The sequence below is a fragment of the Mus caroli genome, chromosome 11 (assembly GCF_900094665.2).
Source record: "Mus caroli chromosome 11, CAROLI_EIJ_v1.1, whole genome shotgun sequence".
NCBI lineage: Eukaryota > Metazoa > Chordata > Mammalia > Rodentia > Muridae > Mus > Mus caroli.
The window spans coordinates 111085468-111098188 of record NC_034580.1 but is presented as its reverse complement, the minus strand read 5'-3'; the positions used below and the strand labels follow the sequence as shown (position 1 = coordinate 111098188).

The window sequence follows — 12721 nt, the reverse complement described above, 5'->3', positions numbered from 1 at the left end:
ACACACACATACACACACACACACACACACACACACACACACACACACGGGCACAGAACTTCTCTGAGTGGGTTCTCCAGCCACCAGCCACGGGACAGAGAGCCACCTCCACTCTCATTTCCTAGGATGGCCTTCTCCGCAAAGGAGCAAGGGCTCCGGAGAGGATAGCAGCTGGTTCTTCATCCAGCAGACAGTCTCTGGAGGGGCTTGAGCTTCAGCTCCCATGTCAGAGGGATGCGCAGTAAGACGACCTGGCCTCAGAGAGCCCCACCCTCTAGGTAGAGATCAGAACCCTCCCCAGTGACAGGCCCTGCTGGGGATGCAGGAGCTATGCAAAGTTACAATGGAGTGATGTGTGCTCTCTGGGAAGAAGGCAGGAGGAAGCCTTGAACCCTATATACTGTCCTACCTTAGGCTCTTTGGGGGTTCAACTGCTCTGAGGGTCAGGGACCTTTGGCCCTACCTACAGGGCTGCCAGGACTCTGCTCTGCCCGTCTCCAGTTGTTGTATCTTGGTACTGTTGGAATGGGGTGGAGCCCAGGTCTCTGAGCCTCTTGCTTTGGTCCCCAGAACCCTACAGCCCTGCCGTGTGGGTGATGATGTTTGTAATGTGCCTCACGGTGGTTGCCATCACTGTCTTCATGTTCGAGTATTTCAGCCCTGTCAGCTACAACCAGAATCTCACCAAGGGCAAGAGTAAGCTGTACATGGGCCTGGGTAGAGGGACAGGGTGGGCTGGCCAGTGATGAAGTACCCACCAGGCTCTAAGCCCTTTTTCATAGTGGGCCAGGAAAGCCCCAGCACACACCCTCTCATCCCCAGAGTCAGGTGGACCATCCTTCACCATTGGCAAGTCCGTGTGGTTGCTGTGGGCACTGGTCTTCAACAACTCTGTTCCCATCGAGAACCCCCGGGGCACCACCAGCAAGATCATGGTCCTGGTGTGGGCCTTCTTCGCTGTCATCTTCCTCGCTAGCTACACGGCCAATCTGGCAGCCTTCATGATCCAGGAACAATACATCGACACTGTGTCGGGCCTTAGTGACAAGAAGGTTCCTGGGCCACAGCCAGGTGGAGGGTGGGGGCGCACCAGGGGTGGGGACAGGCCTTGGAAGGGCACATACAGGCCAAAGTCTGGGGAATTTGAACCAAGACCGGAGTGGGAAGGATTTGGGGGTCTGGGGAGAAGGATTAATGATGACTGCTCAGGTCCACAGACTGAGTGGCCTTGGCTAAGTCTTCATCTGTCTCAGGCTTCTGAGTTTCCACCTGTAAAAGACAGGAGAGGCCTGTGTCTAAGACTGTGCAGGGGCTGGGGCTCTGGTACTTGGGGGTGAGGTAGACGAAGAGGGTGGGAGTGGCTTGCTCTCTGCCTATAGTTTCAGCGGCCTCAAGACCAATACCCACCCTTCCGTTTTGGCACGGTACCTAATGGCAGCACAGAGAGGAACATTCGTAGCAACTATCGTGATATGCACACTCACATGGTCAAGTTCAACCAGCGCTCGGTGGAGGATGCTCTCACAAGCCTGAAGATGGGGTGGGTCTCCAGTCTTCCTAAGGGTGCCTCTGGCTCCATGTCTTCCCGGGAGGCACCCTTAGGCATCCCTTCCTTAGAGACCCAGGGTAGGGACAGTGGAGCTGGCATGTCTTGTGGGACTCCTAGGGAGGGATGAGGGGGTCTTGAGGCAGAGTAGAGTTGGAAGAGATAGTGGATATTTATCATATGACCCAGATGTTTGAGGTGGTGACTAAAAACTTTGCAGACTTTTACAAGTAGAAGGGTCTGAGCAGAGGCACTGTATATTCTAGGGCAGCGAGTCCCCTACCCTTTCTGAGAAATGAGGAAGGAGTCCTTTCGAGGGCACCTCCCCAGTGGTGGCTGCAGGCTCCTGTACTCAGAGCTGTGTCCTGGCCCTTCCCTCTGACCTGAATTGGTCCTTGGTCCTGAGGGCACGGCATGTCTCTAGGAAGCTGGATGCCTTCATCTATGATGCCGCCGTCCTCAACTACATGGCGGGCAAGGATGAAGGCTGCAAGCTGGTCACCATTGGATCTGGCAAAGTCTTTGCCACCACTGGCTATGGCATTGCCATGCAGAAAGACTCCCACTGGAAGCGGGCCATAGACCTGGCACTCCTGCAGTTCCTGGGGGATGGTGAGTTCCATCAGTTCTAGGTTCCAGGGTGGACCACAGCTCTGTGGTCATTAGCATTTCTACTATCATTTCTGTGTACACAGAGCCTCTGCAGGGAAAGGTCTCTGAGAATGAGGATGGGGAAGTTGAGGTGCAAGTGTGAGGAAAAACTCAAGACCTAAGGGAGGGATGACCTGCAAGAGGGAGGAGCAAGGGCCAGAGTTGGAGGTTCTCCAAAGGGCAAGGAAGGCAAGACAATATTCAAGTTGCCTGGTGGGAGTTCTGAGTGACTGAGCATGCCCCAAGAGTCTTCTCATGGCCTTTCCTAGATGAGTTCCTCTCTTCTGTCATCTTGACACCCAGGTTAGGGCCAAACATCTGCCTACTCCCAAGGTGGAGGCAGGCTAGCCTTGGCAGCCGGGCTCACTGGTTGGAATGGCCAGCCTAGCCTGTTCTAAACCCAGAGAAAGCTCTCCCTCTGCAGGAGTTCCCTCCTTAGTGATAGATTGTTGTCTGAGCGGAGAGGACACCTGTAATTACTCATGGGACAGGGATGCAGATATCATGAGTTTGAGGCCAACCTGAGCTACAAATCAAGAGCCTGTCTCAAATAAAACAAAACACTCCCCATGCTTTGGGGCTGCAGAGATGGCTCAGTGGCTAAGAACATGTACTGTTTTTACAGAGAGCCTGAGTTTGGTTCCCAGCACCCACATCAGATAGTTCACACATGACTGTAACTCCAGCTTTGGAGGGATCAGATACATCTGGCCTTCCTGAGCACCCCTACTCAAATGATACACACACATAGACATGCATGTACATACACATAATTAAAAATAAATCCCAATTCCCCCAACCTTAAACACAACATACGTCCATATAAATTCTATGTAGTAAGGAGAGAAAACAAGAGTGCCTGTGATCTCCCCTGGGCCCCAATTCAGGCCTGGCATGTCTGTGGTAAAGAACAAACCATGATAGCTTGAATGCATGAGTGAACGCTAAAATGTAACCAATTGACAAGCTTTGACTGCCAGGTGTGGCAGGGTCCCAGCACTTGGGAGGCAGAGGCAGGAAGATCAGTAGCTCAAGCTCAGCCTTGCTTACTGACAAGTTCAAGGCCAGCCTGAGTTACAATAAACCCTGTCTGGAAAGAAAGAAACAAAATAACAAAACCAAGGTTTTACCAGGCATGTGGGAGTCAGCATGCAAAGGGGTAAGGCTAGCACTAATCCTGCAGCTAGCTTCTCTCTGGTTGTCCTTGTCCTGCCTCTGCTGGACTTCTCCCGACTAGGAAACAAGGATGGCTAACTGTCCTCTATCCAGGCATGTGTTGGTAGGGTCTGTTGAAGGAGGCATTCCTGAGACTTGTATGTCCTCTCTGCCAGGGGAGACACAGAAGCTGGAGACAGTGTGGCTCTCAGGGATCTGCCATAACGAGAAGAACGAGGTGATGAGCAGCAAGCTGGACATTGACAACATGGCGGGCGTCTTCTACATGCTGTTGGTGGCCATGGGGCTGGCCCTTCTGGTCTTTGCCTGGGAGCACCTGGTCTATTGGAAACTTCGACACTCGGTGCCCAGCTCATCCCAGCTGGACTTCCTGCTGGCTTTCAGCAGGGTAGGTGCCTGCTTCTCCCTATATAGGTCTCAGTGTTAGGCACAGCAACCTAGCTGGCAGTAGACCCATTTAGATGTAAAACAGATCTTGCGAAGGGGCGTGGTTTGTCAGCATGCTGGGGCTTTGAATCCTCCCTGCGGTTTGCTAGACAGCGTTAGAAGAAGAAATCCAGATACCTCATTCATCTGCAGAACAGCAAGTTGCCTGACATTGGGAGCACACAGTTAGGACTTTTAAAAGCTGTTGCTTAGAACAAGGCCTGGGACAGTGGTGGCTGGTCCCTGAGAAGATGGCTCACGGCCTGTCTTCCCTTTATTGACTAGGGCATCTACAGCTGCTTCAACGGGGTACAGAGCCTTCCGAGCCCTGCGCGGCCGCCCAGCCCGGACCTTACAGCAGGCTCAGCCCAGGCCAATGTGTTGAAGATGCTGCAGGCGGCTCGAGACATGGTGAGCACAGCGGACGTGAGCGGCTCTTTGGACCGCGCCACTCGCACCATCGAGAACTGGGGCAACAACCGTCGCGCGCCTGCTCCCACCACCTCCGGCCCGCGGTCATGCACCCCGGGTCCTCCGGGACAACCGAGTCCCAGCGGCTGGCGGTCTCCCGGTGGGGGCCGCACCCCGCTAGCGCGCCGGGCCCCGCAGCCTCCCGCTCGCCCCGCGACCTGCGCAGGGTCGCCTCAGCCCGACGTGTCCCGAGCATCCTGCAGGCACGCTTGGGATGCACGGTGGCCAGTGCGAGTAGGGCATCAGGGATCGCACCTCTCGGCCTCCGAGCGGCGCGCGCTTCCGGAGCGCTCCCGGTTGCACGCGCACTGCCACTACAGTTCCTTCCCTCGAGCAGAGAGGTCAGGGCGCCCATTTCTCCCGCTATTCCCGGAGCCCCCGGAGCCTGACGACCTGCCGCTGCTCCGGCCGGAACAGCTGGCTCGGCGGGAGGCTCTGCTGCGCGCGGCCTGGGCCAGGGGCCCGCGCCCTCGCCACGCTTCCCTGCCCAGCTCCATGGCAGAAGCCTTCACTCGATCCAACCCTCTGCCTGCCAGGTGTTCCGGTCACGCCTGCGCTTGCCCATGCCCCCAAAGCCGGCCATCCTGTCAGCACGTGGCTCAAACACAGTCGTTGCGGCTGCCGTCCTACCGGGAGGCCTGTGTGGAGGGCGTGCCAGCAGGGGTGGCCGCCACCTGGCAGCCCAGACAGCATGTCTGCCTGCACACCCATACCCACCTGCCATTCTGCTGGGGGACTGTCTGCCGTCACCCTCCACCCTGTGCCAGCCACAGCCCCTGGCTCATTGGAACCTGGGAGCCTCCATCACACAGAGGCAGGACCCTGGGGCTAGGTACAGGCTACAGGGACAGTGGGGTGCTGGAAGAGGTCAGCAGGGAAGCTTGTGGGACACAAGGGTTTCCAAGGTCCTGCACCTGGAGGCGGATCTCCAGCCTGGAATCAGAAGTGTGAGGTACCGGCAGCTCTGGTTCCTGCTGGACTGGATTCTGTGGCTGACCTTGGCCAAGTTTGGGGGACAGACAAGCTTTGACGACTCCTCTGCCTTCTACTTTGAAATTCTGGCCATGAGACCCCAGTGAAAAGGATATCTTCCATGGCCAGCTTATGACCTTAGCAGCTTAGGTCTTGGTGTGGGTTGGGATCTTGCTCATCACATGAAGTCTTGCAGTCCCAGGGAGTAAAAATGTGTCCCTGTCCTGGCGTCAGCCAGTTTCTAGTTGTGGTTGCTGTGGCCTTGGGTTGGGGACACAAAATTGGAAATGGAGGTTGGGTAGGGCCAACCCACCTTTTGCTCCAATTGGTTGGGATTTCTTTTCATAGGAGCATTGGGACATTAAAGCAACGTTTTACAACCCAGTTGGTCCTAGCTGTCTCACTCTGCATCCTGGAGAGTGCACAGTCCAGCTCTGGTGTATTCTGGGCTGGGGCATCTGACTATAGCATGTGGACAACTCTATCTGGGGAAGTCTTGGGTCCAAGGGTATCCAAGAGGGAGGTGGGAATACCTGAGGCTGGGGGAGGGGCTCTGGGCAGTGGAAGCTATTTGGTATTTGGGGCCAGCTCTAGGTATTCTGTGACAAATGTGCTCAGCATGGGGGCTCTGGGAGTGAAGAATTGAGTTTAGTGGTACTCAGTTTTCTTGAAAAGAGAGGCTCTTGCTGGTGACAGTGGCTGTCTCCACAGGCTAGGAGATGCCACTGGGAGACTGACAGTGTCAGTGATAGCCTGTCTGGGGCCTGGTCTGGAGCCTGGCCAGTGGTCCCTAGAAGCTGGGCACAGGTGCCATCCTGGGTCAGGCATTGGCTCAGCCTCACTGTGCCCAAACCTCTCAGGTGTGACAATCTGCACACCTATCCTGCTTCATCCTCCCTCTGGGGTTCTCAGGGGACTACCGTCCACTGTCACATATACCACTGGTTCTGGGGACCTCTGTAAAAGATGACTTTTTCAGTCTTTCGAGTTTTCCCATCAGCAACTACATCTGTTCTCCCAACAACGACTGTGAAGTGAGTGAGTACCAGTCACCATTCCAACTGTGGTGAGCATTACAGATCCAGTCAGACTCATTTGTATGCTGCTAAGGAAGTAGAGCTGGAGTCCTGCTGTCCCCTGTGGGTTAGGTGAGGTGGAGACTGGCAGACAGGGAGTTAGGGAAAGGGAGTCCTGGGCACAGTGACCCCTGCAGCCTAGCATCCTCTGCTACAGTACCTTGTGCTACCTCTTCAGGCACCAATGGTCATACTGCTTGGGTGGGAGCCATGAGAACTGGGCCCTTTCAGTTTTGTTTTAGGGGGAAAAATGGGCAAGGTCAGATACATTTCCACTTATGGCCAGAGTGTGACCACTCTAAGAACGGGCAGGCCCCCTCTTCTGTGGTCATGTTCACTAACTGCCTCGTGACTGCTCACAAGATGGAGTCAGGCAGCAGCAACAACAGGTGGAGCTCCTGAGTCTGGCTGAGGGCTTAGGACAGCACCCTCTCTGGAAGAGCACTGGCCTTAGATACAGCAGCAACAGGGTTAACTGATCCGTTTCTAAAACTGAGTCCTTGTTTTCCCACCCCCACCCCCCATCCTCCCCTGTCAGGGCCCGTATACACTTGTGGGGGGGGGAGGAAGGGGGGGAAGAGAAGGTTGTGGCAGGTGAAACCGGGAGGATATGGGAGGTCTAGACTGCCCTGCTCGCGGCCCAAGATCATTAATAACCAAGAACTGTTAAGATAATTAAGAGTCAAATGCGGAACTGAGCCTGCTGTTGGGTGGCTGAGCCTGCTGTCGGCTGGCTGGTGCAAGTGCCAGCAGCCTGCTTCTTTTCTAGGAATGTATGAAGGGGCAAGAGGTGCAAGGACAGATATGTCTTAGCTTGTGCTCATGATGGAAGTGCCCCTGGCTCTCTTGTACCTCTAAGAGGAGGAGGAAAAGCCTGGCCTGGTGTGGAGGGAGGTGGCGGCGGGGGGTGGGGGTGGGGTGGGGTGGGGGGAGAAGGGTGAGGTCACAGAAGGGAAAGCATCTAACGCAAGCCCTATCAAACCCCACCCCCAATGCTGTTTTTTTTTTCCTCTTTTTGATGCAACATGGGAAAAGCAGGGCCTGCCACTTGTCTCGCAGTGGGACATGCTTATGGTCTGACCCAGTTCCCTCCTGTGGCTGACCTAGCTGCTCTGTCTTTAGTCAAAGACTTCATATGCACATCAGCATTTCCCAGAGAGTCCGTGCTCACAGAGGGCTGGTGGTGGTGGAGCATCTCTAGCCATGACCCTCCAGCTTCACCTTGCTCTTTGCCAAGAGGAGGGCTGCCCTCAAACTTCCTATGAGATTCGGGATCTACAGCCAATCCCTCTCTTCCCAAAGCCACCTAGATTTGGGTGGCTCCAGGCTCCTGTGGCATCCTGGTTCTGGAGTGCAGCAGGGAACAGCCACAAGAATGCCACTTCACTAGGAGATGATAAAGCTAAGCAGTATCTGGGAGTCCTGTCAGGCCTGGGTTACCAGTACAGTCATGGCTGGCAAATGACAAAGGAGACAACCGTGGGTAATAGCAGCTTTATTAAGGACTTTGGTGCTGGGATAAGCTCAGTCCTTTAGTTTCCACGACCTACGATCTGGAGGTCCCCATAAGAGGGAGGGTTACAGATGCTTGCTGCTTAGAGGCCATGGGGTATGGGGGTTATGACAGTTTGGTCCTCACAATGTATCCAGCACTATACCAGGCACACAGCATGCTCCCCCCCCCAACCCCCGCCTCGGGGAGGAAGGTTGACAGGGCTTGCTGCCACCTGGCTGTCTCAGCTTTCAGCAGCCCCTGCACTTCACTTGCTTGGCACTTTACTCCTTAGACGTCAGCCTTCCTCTGCCCCTGGGTCTGGAACCACCTACTTCTCTTCAGCCAGAGCCCCAAGAGACAGCCACTGCCTGTTGCTGAGGCTCTTGGCCCCATGTGGTGAGGACAGCTGTGTGGCTTTGGGTCTGGCCTGGTGCCCAATGCCACTTTTTACTGCTCCGCAGTGCCTCACAGCCTGACACCTGCCATCTGCCCCATCTACCAGCCTCATGTGAGGCACAGCCAGGGCCCCTGGCACCGTGTGGATGCTCAGCCGGATCTGGAGCTCTGGAGAATGATCGTTCCCACCTTGACCTGCCCTGCCCTCGGGATGGGTCCGGAGCAAGGCAGAAAGATGGCAGTGACAATGGCTGAGTTTCAGAGACTCGGATCTGGGGCCAGGCTGGGTGGGCTTGTTGCTGTCCTCTGGACCACGAACCCCGGGGCCTCTTTGCAGATGCCATGACCTAATCTATCACCTTACCCAGGTGGTATACAAATATTTAGTGTGCTCAATGCCTGTGTGTGTGGGAGGGGGGACGACAAATGATACCCACAAATGCTAACACCCCCTTCCCCCCAGTCCTCTCCTGTGCCTAACACTCCTGGCTACAGGTGACAGAGGCCTGGTGTGATAAGACCTCATGTGGCTTCTAGCAGGTCAGACAATAGGTGGAGATGAAGCAGCACAGAAACCAGACAGTGGGGAGGTTGGCTTGGCATCAGTGATGTGGCCAGCCTGTCCCTCCTCCTGCCCAGGCTGGGGCTTCCCTAACTTAACTTGGGGGTGGGGAGCGCAGCGGCTGCTGTGTGTGGCTCCAGATTGCCACGTAAATCAACTCGGGCTTTATGATGCTAATAAATTTTCCACCAAAATTCAGTTTGGAGCCTGGGGGTGGGGTGAGGTGTGTGTGTTGCAGAAGGAAGATTTAATTTGCTTTGTCCTTAAGCAAGAGGGAGAAGGTTAAGTACAGATGTTTTAATTGAGTTCTCAGCAAACAGCCCGAGACAGGGGCGGGGCAGGGCAGGGATGATGGACAGCTGTCCTTTACTCCTGGGTCTGCTACTGTATTGCTTTCCTTACTTGGCGCACTGTGGGGCAGGGCCTCCTGGGAAGATGCTGCACTGACAGACCGGTGTAGGGACGTCTGTCTTCCGTGTGGCTGGAACTATTGATGTGGGACAGCTGTAAGAAGCTGCAGCCTGACCCACCTCCACCTGGAGATGCTTAGGGGCAGGGATGCTGGGACCAGAGGTGGCAGGTGCTGCCAGTGGGTCCCACATTCTTGGCAGGTTCTGCACAGCCTCCTGGGTCCTGGGACATCCAACAACACAGCAGAGTTCAAGCTTTAAATATGGCGGGCAAGATGTAGAAAGGGAAGAGGTGGCTGGCGCAAGTTCCCTCACTAGGGTGGAGCAAGGCACTGAAATCAAGAGGGAGGGGGCAGGGGTCTGAGACCCTCTACCCCAGAGGCAGTTCTGTCCAGGACAGGTGGGACTAGGCCCAGGGCTGGGGCAAGTCAGGGTCAGGAGAGATCCCTGGTGCCCAAAGCAGAAGGCACATAGAAAATGCAGTTCATCACTCACTCATCATTCCAAGGCATCAGGCCTAGTGGGCGCATGTGTAACTCAACAGGAGGCAGCTGGGAGCCTAGCCTCCTTCCGCAGGAATGGTGGTATGCACCCCCTCCAGATCCACGGTAGCCAGGGACCTGGAGAGGGTGGCCACTGAGCACCCATGACCAGGCTCCAAAGGGCACCACCTTAGTGTGGCAATGCAGCCTGGCTGCAAGCTGGGCTGCCTGATACCAGCCTGACCTTTTGCAGAGTCTCTCTGTGCTTTCCCTGTTTTAAGTCCAGGGTGGTCAGCTACAATGGGTGTGTATGTGTGGGGGTGATGAGGGCAGCTTCTCAAGTGGTACCCCGCATTTCAGGGGGCCCCTGGGCTCCAAAGGAGAAGCCAGGGGACACAGGACCCCTCTCAGGGACCCAAGCAAAGGGCTCTAAACCCTGGGGAAGGATGCTTCATCTGTCTGCTGTTGCCAGAGCCGGCACCCACAGCAGACGCTCTCGCAGGCTCTTGCCTAGAGACCCTGGTGCCAATTAGCACTTCCTGTCTTTGTCACTAGAGCTGGCTGGGCCGCCCATAGGGGGTAAAAACAACTTAGTAACTGTCAGGATTGGCAGGGAAGAGGGCCCTGCCCTTCCAAGCAGGTCAGGTTAGGAGAGCCAGGGACTGGGATTCACCTTTGAGGAGGCAGCCACTGCTAGTGGATGGTTGAGGGTGCAATAGGGGGCACGGGGTCTAATATAAATAGCAGCAGGGTCAGCACTGTCTCCTCCACTGCAGAGGAGGGAGCCAGCCTCCAGTGGCAGGAGTGGAGGAATGTGTGTGACAACCATGTTCCCATGCAGGAGGGCTGTCCTGCAGGGTGACGTCCTGGGTGGGGAGAAGACAGCAGCTGGAGACGTAGAAGGCCTTCTCTGAGAGCCCCAGCCTAGCACGTTCATGTAGACCCGGGTGGCAGCTAAATCCTGCTTTGATGCAGGAAGGCTGGAGCTGGGCTGTCTCTGCCTCCTGTTGTCAGATGCATCTGCTATCAGAGCTGGGTCTCCTTGAGGACGATGTAGGCCGTGACAAAGAAGAAGCAGGAGAAAGCCCACAGAAGCACAAAGGCCACCCAGAAGGTGTGGCGGAACGGGGACCTATGCTTGTTGACGGTTCCATAGCCGAAGGTCAGCTGGGTGTCCTTGCGGCAGAGGTACACCAGGAAGGCAGGGATGACGTACTGGATGCCGGTGCCTGCATAGGCTCCTGTAATGGCCACCAGGGACTCCAGGTCATGGGTACAGAAGGCCACCAGAATGGGAGGCACCAGGGTGATCGTGGGGAACACCACTCGGTCTACCACCCATGGGTAGGTGCCACCTTCACGGTGGAAGAGCGTCTTCCAGTTGTTGCGCAGGGTCACCGCAATAATGGGGAAGTTGGTGCTGATGGTGAACACGGGGAAGAGGCCCAGAAAGAACCGGACTGCTGCAAGGCCCACAACGTCACACCTCGCGAAGTTGAGGGTGTACATGTCCATGAGGCTGTCCCCACGGAAGCAGAAGATGGCCGTGAAGGAGAGGAGGCCATAGAAGGCCAGGATCAGCGCGTAGTCCAGGAACAGCAGCCGTGTGATGTGGCGCTTGGAGGAGATGGGGGTGATGAGGGACGGCAGGGAGTGCTGGCACATGAACGAGTAGACACACACCCCAAACAGGTTCTGGACCCCCAAGAAGTTGGCTAGGGGCGGGTGCCCCTCTCCTTGTCCTTTCCCGATGCGCACCAGGGCCAGCACAATCATGATGGCAAAGGCTGAAAGACAAGGAGGGCCAGTGAGGATGGACGCCCTCGCGGCTCAGGCTGCCTTGAATCCCCCAGCCCATGTGGGGCTGCTGAGCCCTGCATCCCCCAGCCCACGTGGGGCTGCTGAGCCTATGAGTGTCTTAGATAAACACATCCTGCTCTCCCCCCTCTTCCCAGAAGCAGGGCCTAGGTGTGACCTGGAGAAAGGGGATGCTGAGGTGACAGCCCCTGGCGAGGAGCTACCAGCTTTCCCTTATCCTTCAAGGTCCCTCTCAGGGGCTCTGTCAGTTTCCCGTCAGAGGCAGACCTGGCCTGCACTCATCCCCTCTCTCCTCCTTAGTTTAAAGGTTCTGTGCCTTGGAGCCAGGTATGGGAGGTGGGGAGCTGAGGGGAGCTGAGGGTTGAGAGGCACAGCAGATTCAAGAGAAAGCGTCTCTTAGGCACAAGCCCCTGCTGCATGTGGCTCGGAGGGCAGGATTGCTGGCAGCTGTGTGCAGGGCTGGGTGAGCAGGGTCTGCAGCAGGGAGGATATGGTGAGGGGTCACTCCGGGGAAGAAAGGGCACCAGAGGGCAATGCTGGAGACAAGCAAGTCCCGAGTTGCTGGTCCTAAGGCTGGCAGCAAAGGGCATGTGGCTCTGCTCTTCCAGGCTTGGTGACATAGTTAGGGGACAGGGAATTTGCTGTGGAAGGGCATCTGTGACTTTATCTCTGTTCAGGACAATCAGGCTCTGTAGAGACAGCTGATTCTACCCGGCAGCCTCTTGGGAAGAACTCTTGATCCCGCCACCGTAGTGGGCTGACTCTCCGGCCCTGCTTCTAGAACCTGAGTCCCTAAAGAAGGCCGAGTCCAGCATTCATTCAACAACACAATGGACAAGGTCCCTGCCAGCTAAGACGGCATTTCTAGACTTCTCTGGTATCTTCTCCTGACATCACCCAGGGCTGCCAGTGGTAACTACTCAACGCACACAGAGACCTCTGAGTCTCTGTCTTCATTTTGAATTTATACATTCCTGTTGCCCATGCAGAATAGGTCTGTTACTCCCTGTGGAGGGACAGAAGAGTCCGGCATGTCCTGTCTGTGGGCCCCATCTTCCTCAGGATGAAGCCGGGGACTCTGTTACCCCTCAGGACACCGGTACACTCCTTGGTTCTTGGGAGAGGTTGTCCTGCCGGGACCCACAAGAAGCCAGGCCAATATCTCTTCCCATGATGACACCTGGGAGTGGGCTGGAGTCATTTATTGCTTTTAATCAGAGTTGTCTGACACGGCAGGGGG

At 55.9% G+C, this 12721-nt stretch overlaps 2 protein-coding genes across 5 annotated transcripts in view; one reads left to right on the top strand and one right to left on the bottom strand.

Annotated features, from left to right (window-relative positions):
• Grin2c (glutamate ionotropic receptor NMDA type subunit 2C) overlaps window positions 1-5613 on the top strand; it is an 18172-nt gene extending 12559 nt beyond the window's left edge. For both annotated transcript variants that reach the window (XM_029484170.1, XM_029484171.1), the window contains exons 9-14: window positions 571-696; window positions 823-1052; window positions 1380-1540; window positions 1971-2158; window positions 3529-3761; window positions 4085-5613. In XM_029484170.1, the coding sequence (XP_029340030.1) occupies window positions 571-696; window positions 823-1052; window positions 1380-1540; window positions 1971-2158; window positions 3529-3761; window positions 4085-5221 (2075 nt within the window). In that variant the 3' untranslated portion in view covers window positions 5222-5613. The remainder of the gene's footprint in view (window positions 1-570; window positions 697-822; window positions 1053-1379; window positions 1541-1970; window positions 2159-3528; window positions 3762-4084) is intronic.
• Window positions 5614-7797: 2184 nt separating this feature from the next.
• Window positions 7798-12721, bottom strand: part of Tmem104 (transmembrane protein 104) — a 58864-nt gene continuing 53940 nt past the window's right edge. For 2 of the 3 annotated variants that reach the window (XM_029483317.1, XM_021175719.2), the window contains exon 10: window positions 7806-11450. In XM_029483317.1, coding sequence (XP_029339177.1) covers window positions 10690-11450 — 761 coding nt within the window. In that variant the 3' untranslated portion in view covers window positions 7806-10689. Of the gene's footprint in view, window positions 11451-12721 lie in introns of all 3 variants that reach the window. The other variant, XM_021175718.1, reaches the window with a different exon arrangement.